The following is a 16614-nucleotide window of genomic DNA, read 5'->3' as shown; positions in this document are numbered from 1 at the left end:
TGCCCATAAATGCAGAAAGAATACTAACATTTTCAAATGGAACACTTCAACTAGACAAGTTATGAACCCAATTGTAAACCCAGAGATTCTGCAGATACTGGAAATTCAGAGTAACACACACAAAATGCTGGAGGAACTCAGCAGGTCGGACAGCATCTGTGGAAGGAAATAAGTGATCCAAAGTACATTTATTATCAAAATACGTATACAATATACAATCTTGAGATTCATCTCTTTACGCAGCCACAAAACAAACAAAAATAGAATCCATACTAAAAATGTCTTCACAATTCCTTTTTGATTGTTAATGTTAAAATAACTTATTTTTCCAAAATATTTGAATCTGATAAAATTCTTCCAGTATTTTGAAAATCATTTTTCATTTGAAGCATTAAATGAGACTAATGCACCGTATTCTAAACATAGAAACCCTACAACACAATACAGGCCCTTTGGCCCACAATGCTGTGCCAAACATGTACTTACTTTAGAAATTACCTAGGGTTACCCATAGCCCTCTATTTTTCTAAGCTCCATGTACCTATCCAGGAGTCTCTTAAAAGACCCTATTGTATCCACCTCCACCACCATCGCCGGCAACCCATTCCCTGCACTCACCACTCTCCGCGTTTTTTTTAAAAAAAAATTACTCCTTACATCTCCTCTGTACCTACTTAAAACTGTGCCCTCTCATGCTAGCCATTTCAGCCCTGGGAAAAAGCCTCTGACTATCATCAATGCCTCTCATCATCTTATACACCTCTATGAGGTCACCTCTCATCCCTCGTTGCTTCAAGGAGAAAAGGCCAAGTTCACTTAACATATTCTAATAAGGCATGCTCCCCAATCCAGTCAACATCCATGTAAATTTCCCCTGCACCCTTTCTATAGTTTCCACATCCTTCCTATAGTTTCCACATCCTTCCTGTAATGAGGTGACCAGAACTGAGTATTTTTTTAATGTAACTGCTACTACTTTTATGTTGCCTTTTTAAATTACCATGCCATGATTAATAATCAAAATTTACTAGATAAATCTGTTGTACATAATTAAAATTTAGCTACAAGTGGGAGGAATGTACAGTAATTGCAAGATGCCATGCTTATTGGGATTTTACACTAACTTTTTTTTGATGGTGAAGATAAAAAATAGATGTAATTTTTAGATGTATATAATTTATCCTTCATAAAGATTAATGCACAATTTGCCAAGCACGTGCACTTAATTGACTTCTGGATTCATTGTTTTCAGTAGCCTAATTTAACTAATTTTATTGAAAGGTATTGGTAATAGAGCAGAAAAATGAAGATGGAACCTGGCCAAGAGGTCCTTCTACTAATAAGTGAGTTTCCTTTTTGTCACATTTTGGTTCAAAATATTTCTTAGAAGTTTGTTGTTAAGATGTCTGAACAATGTCAATTCAATTTTCAGTACCCATGACCCCTATAAACAGCTAGTAGCTTTCTCACATATATTTCTGCTTTATAAGCAATAGCAACTTAACAGAATTCATTTTATTTTAATTTGTTGTAGCCTTTATTGCCTCAAGAAGTTGCTGATGATGCTATCTTCTTGAAATAGGGAAATCACAGCCCTGATGTACTATTGTATTGTCTGGGGCTGAGATGTTTGATATCTGTCAAGAGCCAGCAGAAAGGAAGATGGTTGTTGGACACCAGGGCTTTTCTGCGGGAATCAAAGCGGAAAGTGGTGGTGGAACTGTGGGGAGAGGAGCAGAGCCAACATTTCAGGTTGATCAGGGAAAGGGAGGAAGAGAGTGATGCTAGAACAGATAATGCAGAACATATTTGGAAATCTGAAATAAGTCCTGACTTAATCCTATAGAAATATTGTGGAAAGACCTGAAGCAAGCAGTTTGTACAAGGAAGTCCACTAACATCCTGATATTGAGGCAGTTTTGTAAGGAGGAATGGCCTAAAATTCCTCCAAGCTGATGTGCAGGACTGATCAACAGTTGCTGGAAACATTTGGTTAAAGTTATTGCTGTACAAAGGGGTCACACCAGTTACTGAAAACAAAGGTTCACATACTTTTTCCAACAAATACATGTAATATTGGATCATTTTTCTCAATAAATGAATAAGTATAATGTTTTTTGTGTTCTTTATTTAATTGGGTTTTCTTTATCTAGTTTTAGATAACACATGAAGATCTGGTCACATTTTAGGTCATATTTATGCAGACACAGAGAAAATCCAGGGTTCACAAATTTTCTAGCAGTACTGTATGCTTAATGTCATCTTCACTGTCTGGTTTATATCTGTTGCAGCATTTAGAGTTCGCTGTACTTGTACTCTGGGCTCTGTTAGTCCTTCAATACACCTTAGGGCCCTATCACTCATTGTCTGTGAAGTACCCTTACAAATAGTTCTTGCAAGGATCAGAATTAAATTCTATCTGCCAGTTTCTGCTCATCTTACCACTATTCAATTTAATCCAAGACTATTCTCAAATCAATAATTTTTTGTGATTAGCAAACTTGCTAATCATGCTTCCTACATTTGTATTCAAACTGTTAACGTGTAACAAACAACAAGGGTCCAGGCCAAATATCAGTGGTACATCATTGGTCACGGACTTCCAGTCACAAAAGCAACCTTTTGTGGCAAATGAAAGAGGAGTAGTTATGGAAACAGAAAAATTGAAAAGGGAAGTGAACAGTTGACTCCAAATGTTGAAATGGGAGGGAACAATGTGTCTACGGGTGAAAATTCTTTGAAAGTAGTCAAAATAATATTGAATGTAAGGCATTGAAAACAAAAACAGTGAAAAACATTGAATCTGATAGATGGTGGGTGGAAGATGATCTCCGTCGCTTTCCCCTTACAATTTAAAACACATTTTGTTTTCTCATCTTTGCGAGTTTTGATGGAAAGTCATTGATTTAAAGCACGAACTTCAGCCATTGCAGCCCTGAAAGAAAATTGAGCTGAAGTGTTAATTGTTCTTCTCTGTCTCTGAAATACAGACCGAGAGGAACTGTTTTAGGAAAAGAAGGGCCACAGGTTAAGTTAATGACAAAAAATTGTATTGCTAAACAAAAACTTAGATTTTGTAACTCTTTGTAAAATGGTGTTTTTGGACATGGATTGTGAATAATAGTTCAAAGGCATTGCTCTTGAGTCTGATCAGAACAAAATGGATGTTGAACCAACACACACAAAATGCAGGAGGAACCCAGCAGGCCAGGCAGCATCTATGGAAAAAAGTACAGTCGACGTTTTGGGCCAAGACCCTTCATCAGGACTGGAGAAAAAATGATGAGAAGTCAGAGTGAGAAGGTGGAGGGGAGGGAAGGAAGAAATACAAGATAGTAGGTAATAGTTGAGACTGGCCTAGAGGGAGGAATGAAGTAAAGAGCTGGCAAGTCGATTGGAGAAAGAGATAAAGGGCTGGAGAAGGGGGATTCTGATAGGAGAGGACAGAAGGCTATGGAAGAAAAGGAAGGGAGAGGAGCACCAGATGGAGGTGATAGGCAGTTAAGGAGATAAGGTGAAAGATGGGAATGGGGATCTCCCAGTGGCCACCCATTTTAACTCTGCTTCCCATTCCCATTTCCACAAGTCAGTCCATGCTCTCCTCTACTGCCACAATGAGGTCACACTGGGTTTGGAGGAGTAACAACTTGTATTCCAACTGGGTAGCCTCCAACTTGATGGCATGAACATCGATTTCTTGAACTTCGGGTAGTGGCTTTCCCTCTGCTTCACCATTCCCCCTCTGACCAATCAACTTCCCTGCTCTTTACTTCACCTCTTCCTCCCCCCCCCCCACCTTCTTACTCTGACTTCTTGTCTTTTTCCCTCCAGTCCTGATGAAGGGTCTCGGCCCGAAACGTCGACTGTTTACTCTTTTCCATAGACACTGCCTGGCCTGCAGAGTTCCTCCAGCATTTTGTGTGTGTGGCTTGGATTTCCAACATCTATAGATTTTCTTTCATTTGTGATTGAATGTTGAACCAATGGAGATTTTCAAGGGGCAACTAAACACTTGACTAGAAAGATGAGTTTTAAGCTGCCTTTTGGAGATGAATTGCTTATTGAGTAGTCTCAGCTGCCAGTGAATAGAGGAGGTTTGGTGGGTGCATGCACAAGAAGGCAGAACTGAAGTTGACAGTTGTACGTAAGTTTGAAATGTGATTGTGAAAATTTCAAAGGTATTTAAGAGAAAGTGAAGCCCTTCAATTAACTGTGAGCTAGAACAAAGATGTCCAGTATTTACCCTATTTCTATGTCACATTGTAAATAATGTCAGCTTTATTATCTTCCTCTTGTATCAGTATTATGTTACACATCAATTAGTTTGAGATACTTATGCAGTTTTTCAGGCATCTATCTCGTAAACAACACTACATTTATGAGAAGTTAATCTGAATTATGACTTGAATAAAACATTGTTCTGGGTGTTATGTGAAATAATGGAAATGACCATAAGACATAGGAACAGACCATTTGACCTATTGAGTCAGCTCTGCCATTTCATTATGGCTGTTCCTTTCTTTTTCTCCTCCTCAACCCCATTTTTCAGCCTTCTCCCCGTAACCTTTGATGCCATGTCCAATCAAGAACCTATCAATCTCTGCCTTAAATATACCCTTGGCCTCCACAGCTCCATGTGGCAACAAATTCCACAAATTCACCACCCTTTGGCTAAAGAAATTTCTCCACTCTCTGTTTTGAATGGATGCCCCCTCCTTCCTGAGGCTGTTCCCCCTTGTCCTAGACCAGGGATCCCCAACTTTTTTTGCACTGAAGACCGGTTTAATATTGACAATATTCTTGCGGAACGGTGGTGGGGGGGTGTTCAAGTAGAGTTAAACTCACCTCAACATGTCTTTTACAGTTAGGGTTCCCAACTTTCTCATTAAGGGACAAAAGTAGCAGTCAAATTCGGGCGCTTGTGTTTACCCTGAGAAAGACTACCATGACCATGAAGCCTTGCGTGGGCACCTGTGTGCGCATGAGTGACGTGTGATATATGACGTGCGCATGCGCGTACGTGCTGATTTTTTTTTTCCCCACAAATCGGTTTTGGCTTAATCTTCCCGACTACATTGTACCTACATTATTTCTACTTTATATAGGCTGTGTATTTACCATATTATTCCTGCTTGTACTATATGTTAGTGTTATTTTAGGTTTTATGTGTGATTTGGTAGGTTATTTTTTGGGTCTGGGAATGCTCAAAAATTTTTTCCATATAAATTAATGGTAATTGCTTCTTCGCTTTACTCCATTCCGGCACGAAAGGTTTCATAGGAACGCTTTACCTTAGAGGGGGAAATACAGGACAAGGGCGGTTCCATATGGGACAAACTAATTTAGCCCAATATACGGGATGTCTCGGCAAATACGGGACAGTTGGCAACCCTATGTTCAAATTCAACAGTGCGTGACAGGGAGTGAGGAAAGGTGCAGCTGACTCATATTGTTTCCTCGCGGCCCGGTAGCACGTGCTTTGTGGCCCGGTACTGGTCCGCAGCCTAGTGGTTGGAGTTCGCTGTCTTGGTCTCTCCCACCATGAGAAACATCCTTTCCACATCTAGAAACATCCAGAGAAAGCAGGATCTCCCAGTGGCCACACATTTTAATTCCATGTCCCATTCCCATTCTGATATGCCCATCCATGGCCTCCTCTACTGTCAAGATGAAGCCACACTCAGGTTGGAGGAACAACCTTATATTCCATCTGGGTAGCCTCCAACCTGATGGCATGAACATTGACTTCTGTAACTTCCGTTAATGCCCCACCTCCCCTTCTTACCCCATCCCTTATTTATTTTTTCCCTTTTCTTTCTCTCTCTGTCCCTCTCACTATATCTTCCTCTGATGCTCCCATCCCCCTTTCTTTCTCCCTAGGCCTCCTGTCCCATGATCCTCTCCCTTCTCCAGCCTGGTATCCCTTTTGCCAATGAACTTTCCAGCTCTTAAGCTCTATCCCTCCCCCTCCTGTCTTCTCCTATTATTTTGGATCTCCCCCTCACCCTCCCATTTTCAAATCTCTTACTATCTCTTCTTTTAGTTAGTCCTGACGAAGGGTCTCGGCCCGAAGCTTCGACTGTACCTCTTCCTAGAGATGCTGCCTGGCCTGCTGCGTTCCACCAGCATTTTGTGTGTGTTGCTTTCCACATTTACTCTGTCTGGGACTGTCAACATTTGAAAGGTTTCAGTGAGACCCCCACTCACCCTTCTAAATTCCAGCGAATAAAATAGGTCATGTTGTTATCAGTTAAGAGACATTTTAAAGAGATGATCAGTTGATAAATTTATTATAGTAACTTACAATGCAGATCTAAAAATGACAGGAAGACTCAAGATTCAAGGCTTTGTTATTATTCCATGGTCAACTTCATCTACATACTTATCTAGCTTAAGCTGGAGAGTGCAAAAACAGAGAAAGTTATTATACTTGATGTTCAATGCCTTTATATTCAAATAGTTTGCTAATAGTCACTGATCAGGCAGAATAGCTACTGGGATGAGTTAACAAAAGATTGCTGCATCAAAGGGAGCAATTATGAAATTGCCATACCAAAAGAAACTGTGGGTGATACAGGGTTCTCTTATAAAGAATTGACCTTGAAATCAGGTAAGTGATTTTACTCCTTTAGCTTGTCTAGTTTTAGCTTCACACTGCAACTTCCACTACAATTCTTGCTCAGATGATCTCTTCCTGTAATGAAGAAAACCTGAAGGAAGCTGAAGCTTCCAGAACTTGGTTGTGTGTTTTTCTCATCTAGTACTTTTGCATTATTATTATTCTAATTAACTTTATTCGATAGATAAAAGCAAATGTCTAGTAATACAATGTTGAACAATTTTGAATTGTTCAGGGTCTCACTACCATAGTGTCATTCTGTTGATGATTTCCTTCTTGTGTTTTCATGGAACAAAATTAACTAGATTTATCTTTTAATAAGTATGCATTTGAGAATCTTCTCTGGGCATTAATAGCACTTCAATACTTTCAGCGGACCATCCTAAAAGACAGTATGTAGCCATTTCATATTTCCTTATTACTTAGAATGAGCACACTTGGCCAGCTTAATCTATGCTGACTTTCAGAGCATTCTCCCATTTATTTCCCTGTAACCTTTTAGCTCTTGCATAAACCCCTGACTCTCCTGCTATCCACCTTTACTCGAAGAAATTTACTCTGGTCAGTTAACCTAACAGCATGATTTTGGGGTATGGGAAGAGACTGGAACATTCAAAGGAAACCCAACTCATCATTGGGAAATCTTGCAAACTCCACACAGACAGTGACCAAGCTCATAAATTTTGACCTAGACCCAAATGTTAATTCATACTGAGATGTGTGATTCTGAATGTCACAAACCACTGAGAGTTAAATTGAATCTCTTTTTAGATTTTTTGAAAATAAGGATTCATTGGATGTACTTTAGTTAGCATGGTGTTGATTTGAAGTGTAGTTATTTCTTTATTTCTGAGCACACAGACCCTGAAAGGAAAGGCTCCTTTTGGCAGTTTAGAACTTTGTATGGATTTCAGTTCCTTAGTTTTAAGAAAAAGATAGTAAAACTGAGTTAACATGGAGCGTGGATGCAATCAACAGTCAGAATTCATACTGACAGCATTTATTGTTGATTTTGCTTTACAGAGTTAGTAACTGTCAGGTAACATGAGAACAACACACAAAATGCTGGAGGAACTCAGCCGACCAGGCAGCATCTATGGAAAAGAATACAGTCAACGTTTCAGACTGAGACCCTTCAGCAGGACTCAAGAAAAAAACATGAGTAGATGTAAAAGGTGGGGCAGAGGAGAGAGAAACACAGGTGACTAGATGAAACTGGGAGGGGTGAAGTAAAGAGCTGGGAAATTGATTAGTGAAAGAGATACAGAGCTGGAGAAGGGGTAATCTAATTGGAGAGGACAGAAGGCCATGGAAGAAAGAAAAGGTGGAGGAGAACCAGAGGGAGTTGCTGGGCAGGCAAGGAGATAAGGTGAGAAAGGGAAATGGGGACAGGGAATGGTGGAGGAGGGTGGGGGAGACATTACTGAAAGTTCAAGAGATTGATGTTCATGCCATCAGGTTGGAAGATAAGGTGTTGTTCCTCCAACCTGAGTGTGGCCTCATTGCGGCAGTAGAGGAGGCCATGGATTGACAAATCAAAATGGGAATGGGTGACCACTGGGAGATCCTGCTTTTTCTGGCAGACGGAGTGTAGGTGCTCGGCGAAGCAGTCTCCCAATCTACATCGGGTCTCACTGATGGGAGGCCACACTGGGAGCACCAGGCACAGTATATGACCCCAACAGACTCACAGGTGAAGTGTCGCCTCACCTGGAAGGACCATTTAGGGCCCTGAATGGTAGTGAGGAAGGAGGGAAAAGGATAGGTTTAGCACTTGTTCTGCTTGCAAGGATAAGTGCCAGGAGGGAAATCAGTGGGGAGGGACAAATGGACAAGGGAGTCACGTAGGGAGCGATCCCTGCGGAAAGCAGAAAGTGAGGTTGGGAGAGAAAGTTGTGCTTGGTGGTGGGATCCCATTGGAGGCAGCAGAAGTTCCGGAGAATTGTGTGCTGGATGCAGAGGCTGTTGAAGTGGTTTGTGAGGGCAAGAGGAACCCTACCCCTGGTAGGGTAGTGGGAGGATGGGGTGAGAGCAGACGTTCATGAAATGGAAGAGATGTGGTTGAGGGCAGCATTGACAGTGGAGGAAGGGAAGCCACTTTCTTTGGAAAAGGAGGACATTTCCTTCGTTCTAGAATGAATAAGCCTCATTCTAAGAGCAGATGCGGTGGAGTTGGAGGAATTGGGAGAAGGGGATGGCATTTTTACATAGTCATAGTCATACTTTATTGATCCCAGGGGGAAATTGGTTTTCGTTACAGTTGCACCATAAATAATAAATAGTAATAGAACCATAAATAGTTAAATAGTAATATGTAAATTATGCCAGTAAATTATGAAATAAGCATAATTTACATACAATTTACAAGTAACAGGGTTGGAAGCGGTATAGTCCAGGTAGCTGTGAGAGTTTATGAGTTTATAATAGACATCAATAGATAAGCTTTCTACAGAGGTAGAGACAAGAGAGTTTGAGAAAGGGGAGGGAGGTGTTTGAAATGGACCAGGTAAATTTGAGGACAAGGTGGAAGTTTGAAGCAAAGTTGATGAAGTCAACAAGCTCCACATGGGTGCAGGAAGCCCCACCAATGCAGTCTTGATGTTGTATAGGAAAAGTGGGGAGGTGGACGCCAGTGTAGCTGACATTAGAGACTTTATTTAATGGAAATATAGTTTCCCATATTACTCCATTAACTTATTACGCTAGACATAATTTCCCAAGCTGCTTCTGTCTCTTGAATCTTTACCATGTCGAATTATATTTTAGACTGATTACTTTGAGATTATCTCAGGCGGTAAAAGGCAATTTGCCGTATTGGTGCACTTAAAGATTTTAATCCTTTTTAAAGATTTCTTAGCGTTAAGAGATGGAACAGATAATGGGTTCATTACGGAACGGCAAATACACACAAGATACACAAAAGAACTATATGATCAGTAACTGATGTTTGTCAGTAAAGCAGCAGCATGGTTATATGGTTCAGTTCTGCAGCAGGCAGAGAGTAGCAGTTTTTTTCTTTAGTCTCCTCGAGCTTGAGGTGAGGTTAGCATGAGCTCTACCTCAAAGCTTTGTTTTAGATGCTGGTCAGTTTTAGGGGCAACAAAGACCTTCAGATCATTCACAGATTTAGAAACTCACCTGTGCAATCATAAGAAATCTGATAGAAATGGTTGTGGACTTTCCTCAAATACTGTTCTAAAATATCTTTCTTTGGGCATCTAATTTATATAGTAAGCTGAATTGTGTTTGAAATGGCATCTTTTTTTACGCATATCAAACTGATATGTGCCCATGATCCATCCCTGTTTCTTAGCTTCTTTAAAGATTTTTAATCTGTCGTCTCCAGCCCATCCACCCATCCAACAACCCCCCCCCTCCCCCCATGACCTCTGGTCAACACAAACGTTATTATGCTGTATCAGAAGTTGCATAAAATTAAATTGACAATTATTAATCTCAATCCTAGTTAATGTTTACTTTAATATTATTATTTACAATTGAGTATTTTAACTCTTGGGTAATCACAAACATTCATTGTACAAACAGAAAAAGAATATTACATCTAAGTGCTGCCAACGAATACTTTGAGTCAACTGAAAATGAAAATTCCAATGAAAAGGCCGCCATGGTGGCATAGTGGCTAGTGTGATGTTTACAGCTCAGGGCATTCCAGAGTTCGAATTTATCCCTTTGGAGGCTATTGCTTTGCCTCCTCAGATGCTGTGCCATTCTATGAAGATTTGCTGTACGCTCTCCCTTTGGAATACGTGGGTTTTCCACAGGTCCTCCGGTTTCCCCCCTCCTATGAAGATTTGCTGTACGCCCTCCCTTTGGAATATGTGGGTTTTCCACAGGTCCTCCGGTTTCCCCCCATGGTCCAAAGACACACCCAGTAGGTTAATTGGTCATTGAAAACTGTCCCATGATTAGGCTAGGGTTAATTGGGTTGCTGGGGTGGCATAGCTCAAAGAGCCAGAAGGGCCTACTCAGTGCTGTGGTGGAATATTTATTGTGAAAGAAACAAGCTGTAAGTGTTGCCTCTCCATGAAATAAAAACTAGCCTAGACATTTCTTTCCAGTCCTGATGAAAAGTCTCGACCCAAAACGTCGACTGCTTATTCCCCTCCATAGATGCTGCCTGACCTCCTGTGTTCCTCCAGCATTTTGTGTGTGTAGCCTGCAAGTTCTTTTCTAATTACATTGGATTTCTTCCAGTGCATTTTGATGCAACCAGCATAAAAATGCAGAATTTTAAGGGCAAGTTATATTCAACCATCTTGCAAGTTTTCCAAGCATCCCACTACATCAGGCTCAAAAAACAAGTCAAATCCTCAGGTTGAATTCATAACCATTAGGAGTTTCTACTACTATTTATTTCATGTCTTTATCAAGGCTGCTGAAAGTTAAATGGATGCAAGATGCTAAGGTATATTCAATAGTTTTCAATATTTTTGTATCCTTTGAAACTACCATTGAATCTTTAATCATGTGTGCTGTGATTTCGCATTTCTTCCCCATTCCATCCCAACCCTAGAAAATTGCTTATGAAAAGTCTACGACTGTCCATAATTTTGAGGCATTGGATATATTCCTTGTATGGTCTTTGTCAAAACTTGAGACATTGTGATAAAGTAATTTAATGGCACCCCATGGCATTCCATGTTTCCAAGTATAGAACTTTTGAGATAACAATTAAATCCTTGCTTTTTTTTTATATGGGTGCTTATTAATACCCTATCAATATTACTTTTCATTAAATATGTGAGCTTGCACTTTCATTAAGATGAGATAAATTTTGTGAGATCTGCCAGCATGGGACTGCTATAAAACACTTAACCTTTGCTCTTTGTGGCAACATTTTATATAGTGAGCAGAAACAGGCCTTTCGACCCATCTTGTCCATGCCCACCAAACTAGCTCCTGTGTTTGGCTTATATTCTGCTAAGCCCCTCCTATCCTTGTATTTACCCAAGGACTTTTAAATGTTGTACCTGCCTCAACTATTAGTTCTTACTACATATATCCACTAGCCTCTGCATGAAGAAGTCGCTCATCAGTGCATTTAAAATTGTTTTCATCTCAACTTGATACCTTGCCCTCTAGTTTTTAGTTTTCTTTCCCTGGGAAATAGACTCTGTATCACCGTATATATGCTCATAAATTTATACACATCTCTAAAGTCAACTCTTAATCCCCTATGTTACAAGGAATAGCGTCCTACCCTCTTCCCTACAATCTTGTCGCTCAAGTCTTGGCAGTATCCTTGTAAATCTTCTCTGCATTCTATCCAGTTTAATGATGCCTTTCCTTTAACAGTGTGATCAAAACCGAACACACATCACTAACATCTTGTATAACTGCAGCATAATATTCCAGTTCCAACTCCTGCACTCAGTGTCCTGACTGATGAAGAACGACATGCCATGTGCTTCTTGCCCTGTCTACCTGCGGCACTGCTTTCAGCTAGCTATGTACTTGTATGCCCGGATAGCTGTTCCACAATACTGCAGGGCCCAAGGCTTCACTGCCAGAGTCCTACACTTCGTACTTTCTAAAATGAAAGCTATTTGCCAATCTTAGGCCCATTTATCTAACTGATCAAGGCTTCTCTATAATTGTTGATGACCTTCTTCACTGTCTATGATACTACCTATTTTGGTAGCAACCAGATTAGATCTCCAGTCTAAGAAGCAAACTTTGACCATCGTTATCTGCTTCTTACTATTACAAATTACAAATTCAGTTAACTATCTGTCCCTGGATTCCATGCTGCTTATCCTTCCAGATTAGCCTGCCATGCGGGAAATTGTCAAAGGCCTTGCATTCATGGAGTAGTTTTTTTTTTCAGCTTAAAATATTCCCTGCATTGTTTAAAAGCAGAATTGTGCTTGAAATGCTCAGCAGGTAGTTTGCTCATTTTTGGTCAAAGCTGAAACGGCATCCTTGATGCATGCTATTACTTCAATCTTCGGTTATAATTCTAGGCAAGGTAGGCTTTTGCAAATCAACATGTTGATGAAGCTTCCACTTGAATGCGTTTGATGACTGTAGCTAAAAGTGTGTAGATGTGCAGTATTGTGAAGGCCAAGACTGGATTTGGCTGTTCTGCCACTTGGGGTCAGCTCACTGTGTTACACATAACTAATGGGTACAGAGAATGTTTGTTGTGGAATTGTTGCATCATTAAAATCAGGAAAGCAGATCAAGAGAAGCCTGACTAAAGATGCATGTTACACTGAATGAAAAGGGATGGTAATAAGGGATGGCAAATTGTCTTCAAATGCATCTTTACAGTACTCTGCAAAAGTCTTTGGGACATGTGAAAAAAAGTTCTGTAAAGCAAAGATGCTTTCAAAAATAATGAAATGAAAAGTTTCTAAATACCAAAAACATTGCTATAAAGAGCAGTAAACAGTAAAAAATTAAATCAAATCAATGTTTGGTATGACCACCCTTTGCCTTTAAAACTGCATCAGTTCTCTTATGTACACTGTTGTACAGTTTTATAAGAAAATTGGCTGCTGGTTGTTCCAAACATCTTGGAGAACTTGCCACGATTTTTCTGCAAACATTGTCTTGCTTGCTTGCTTCTGTTTCTCCAGGTAATTCCAGATAGTTTTTTTATCACCTTGGCCTTATGTTTGTGGTCATTACCGTGCTGCAGAATGAAGTTGGGACCAATCAGGTGCCTCCCTGATGGTATTGTGTGATAGGTGAGAATCTGCTTGTACTTCTCAGCACTGAGGAATCTAGTAATTCTGACCAGATTACCAACTCCATCTGCAAAAATGCAGCCCCAAATCTGCAAGAAAACTCTGCCGTGCTTCACTTTGTTGTAGACACTCATCCATATAGCGCTCTTGAGCTCTTCTGTGGACAGACTGCCCCTTGTCAAATTTAAACTCGTCAGTCCAGAACACTTGCTGCCATTGTTCAGCACCCCAGTCCTTGTGTTTGGTTCATAGATGAGTCTCTTGGCTTTGTTTCCACTTACGATGAATGGCTTTTGGCAGCATCTGTTTCATGAAAACGACTTCTGACAAGATTTCTCCAGACTGTAGAGGGGTGTACTTGGATTCCAATGGTGTCTGTGAGTTCAGAGCTGATGGCAGTGCTGGAAGGGTAATCAGTTTGATGTATCTCTCGTCTGCCGCACTTAGCTTCTGTGGCTGACCAATGCATTTCTGGTCGTCAACCTTGCCCATTTCTTTGTACTTCTTCAGAAGAGCTTGGACAGCACACCTTGAAACTCCTGAATGACCACTTTGTGTCTTGTTGCTATGCTCACTCTTGCCATTGTGCAAGAATTGATGATTTGAAGGTTAAACTATACATCTACCACACCCTCACCTTTTAGTTTGGTTGTTCTTTGCCCAGTTTGATTCCTTCTATACCAGTTTCTGTTTCAGTTTCATTCTAGTTCATTCAACTTATTGTTGATCATTATCACCTGCTTGTTATCTTTTGTTTAATCATGCACTGGGCTATATGTCTACAAAGTAATTAAGTTTTTATTTGAAAAGTGATTTGAAGGGTCCCAGCCCAAAACGTCGACTGTTTACCCTTTTCCATAGATGCTGCCTGGCCTGCTGAGTTCCTTCAGCATTTTGTGTGTGGCTTGGATTTCCAGCATCTGCAGATTTTCTTGTCTTTCTTTTTCTTAATATATTACTTCCTTTAATGAAATACGAAAAATTTTCTGTAGCATTTAAAGTTTTGAAAAATGAATGCTTGGAATTCAAAAATTTGCTCATTTCTTCTGACAAGATGACGCTGGCGATCATTGGCAACATTCTGTGGGCCACAGAAAATTGTACACAAGCGGGGAAGCTTCTAAAAATTCTCTGGAGGTTCAGGACCACACTTAAGTAGATTTTAAAAGTTGTGAAATTTTATAATTTCTCTAAATTATAAATTGAGTGGAATCATCAATGGAAGAATGGAAAGGGGAGTAATTTTTTATGCCATATTGTATTGGAACACTCAGTGCTTTGCCATACTCAGTGCTGAGAGTAATACTGTTTAAAAACAACAAAAATTTACAAAGGAAGGATTGAAAGATAGTATAAGAATATGTGGCAAGCCCACTTGACAGCAAATCAGTTTCTATTAATGCTGAGTTCTGGTCAATAGCAAGGAGAAAAGGAAAAAGGGTGTAGCAAAGCTAGTTAGCAGTGTAGAGATTTAAACAAGGTACAGTTGGATGCTGCTAAACTCTTCAGTGCAAATAGGAAAACTCTTTAATTGCTTTGAAATAGTTGAGCAGGAACGGGGGGTGGTTGAATGATAAAGCAATTATTTTATAACTGGGGGGAAAACTTTGGAAGTACTCTGTAGGTTAAGCAGCACCTGTGAAGGCAAAGGGATGGCCAACGTTTGGGTCAAATCCCAATACCAGGACTGAGAGTGTAGAGGGAAGATGGCCAGTATATAGAAGTGAGAGGGAGGAGTAAGATAGAGACTGGTGGCTGATAGGTGGAACCAAACTAAAGAGAGGGGAGAAAAGAATGATGGGCAGATGGAACTAGGAAGGGGAGTGTTGATCCAATGGATGGTAGGTGGAAAGCAGATAAGAAGAAGAAAAAAAAGCAAATAGAGCTGCGGGAGGGGGAGTAAAGGTGACTGAGATTTGTCTTGTTGTAACAGAAGTTCATATTCATAAGTGAGCTCATTACCTCTCAAATTCCAACCCCATTTTTCGCCCCCCCCAAAAAAGGCCAATTTGTGTTGAGTCTTTATCAGGCCAGAAATTATGTTAAACTTCCACTTCTGCAGAATCAACATCTGTGAGGTTTTCAGTTTTTGCTTCAATGGAGGTAAAACCATTAAATGGACTGATGAAGGCAAGAAATAACCAGATTTTTCCAGGAAGGCCTAGTATATTTGGATCCACTCTACTGGAAGATATTTGAGTTCTTAACTAGTTTAGTGGGAATAAATCTCTTCCTGGTGTAACCCAATGACAAAAAGGAAACAGTTCGTATGACCTCTGGAGCATCCTCAACTGTTCAGCAAAATCATGGCAAATGCTTCCCTTGATCTTTATTTTCTGTCCCATCATTCTTAGTTTAAAAATCTATTTCAGCCTCAACAACCAAGTCTTTAAAACCTTTGGGGTATTATGGTCCAAAGATTCACTGATAGCTGAATAAAGAATTTTGCCTAAATGCCTAAGCCATTACCCTAAGATTTATGCTCCCCTTATTCTTAAATTGCTAACCAGGAGAATCAACTTTCTGTTTCCCTCCCAGAATCTTGTGTTTTCTTGAAAGTGTTCCTCATTTTGGTAAACCCATCCTCTTGATTCAAGAAAGTTCGTAAACTTGCTATCATTTGAATTTTGTGCAAGTATTGAAGAGAATTATCCAACATGTTTTTGATTTATCTTATGCATTGATGCTTTTAACGTTTGTCGTGAGCATCTATGTAAAAAAAAATTGTTTTCCCATTTTTATCAATTGTCATAATTTCATTATTTTTCAAGGTCTCCAAGTACTTCAAATTTTTCAACATTGCAAAAGGTTTCCCCTTCATCTCTGTCAAATAATTATAGCAATTTCAACAACAGAAAGTAAGTAGCCTCTCTTCAGACTTCTGTGTAAATGTCTCTGCATGCCTTTACTGAATACATTTTGGTTTGTAAATGGTGTGATGACCACTTTTGGATGTAGTTCTTGGTTGTGTAGCAGGAGCGCTTGTCATCTATATTAACATTTTTAGGGTATAAGTGATAAAATAGTTTTGGTGAAACGTGATCCTGAATGTTACATTTGTATACATTAGGATGAAATTGGCAGAGCTAATTTGTCCCTGAGAAGATGGTGGTGAGCAACCACCTTGAACTGAAAGTGATTCAGGAGCTTTATGATGAAAGAATACTGAGATATTTCTAAGTTAAGATGATGTGTGACCCAAAATTGATTCTGTTACTGCTTGAGTTACTGGTGGAAAAAGGCTTGGATTTGGAAGGAGTTGTCGAAGTAACTTTTATTAAG

The 16614-nt window shown here is 39.8% G+C and overlaps 1 protein-coding gene across 5 annotated transcripts in view; it reads left to right on the top strand.

Moving 5' to 3' along the window:
* Positions 1-16614, top strand: part of LOC134351792 (ubiquitin carboxyl-terminal hydrolase 15-like) — a 117596-nt gene that overhangs the window by 28961 nt on the left and 72021 nt on the right. For 3 of the 5 annotated variants that reach the window (XM_063058485.1, XM_063058487.1, XM_063058490.1), the window contains 2 exons: positions 1282-1343; positions 16104-16190. In XM_063058485.1, the coding sequence (XP_062914555.1) occupies positions 1282-1343; positions 16104-16190 (149 nt within the window). Of the gene's footprint in view, positions 1-1281; positions 1344-6902; positions 7795-16103; positions 16191-16614 lie in introns of those variants that run through there. The other 2 variants (XM_063058488.1, XM_063058486.1) reach the window with 2 other exon arrangements.

This window comes from Mobula hypostoma, chromosome 9 (genome assembly GCF_963921235.1).
Source record: "Mobula hypostoma chromosome 9, sMobHyp1.1, whole genome shotgun sequence".
Lineage (NCBI taxonomy): Eukaryota > Metazoa > Chordata > Chondrichthyes > Myliobatiformes > Myliobatidae > Mobula > Mobula hypostoma.
Note: the sequence above shows the minus strand (reverse complement) of the source record. Positions and strands in the feature narration are given on the sequence as shown.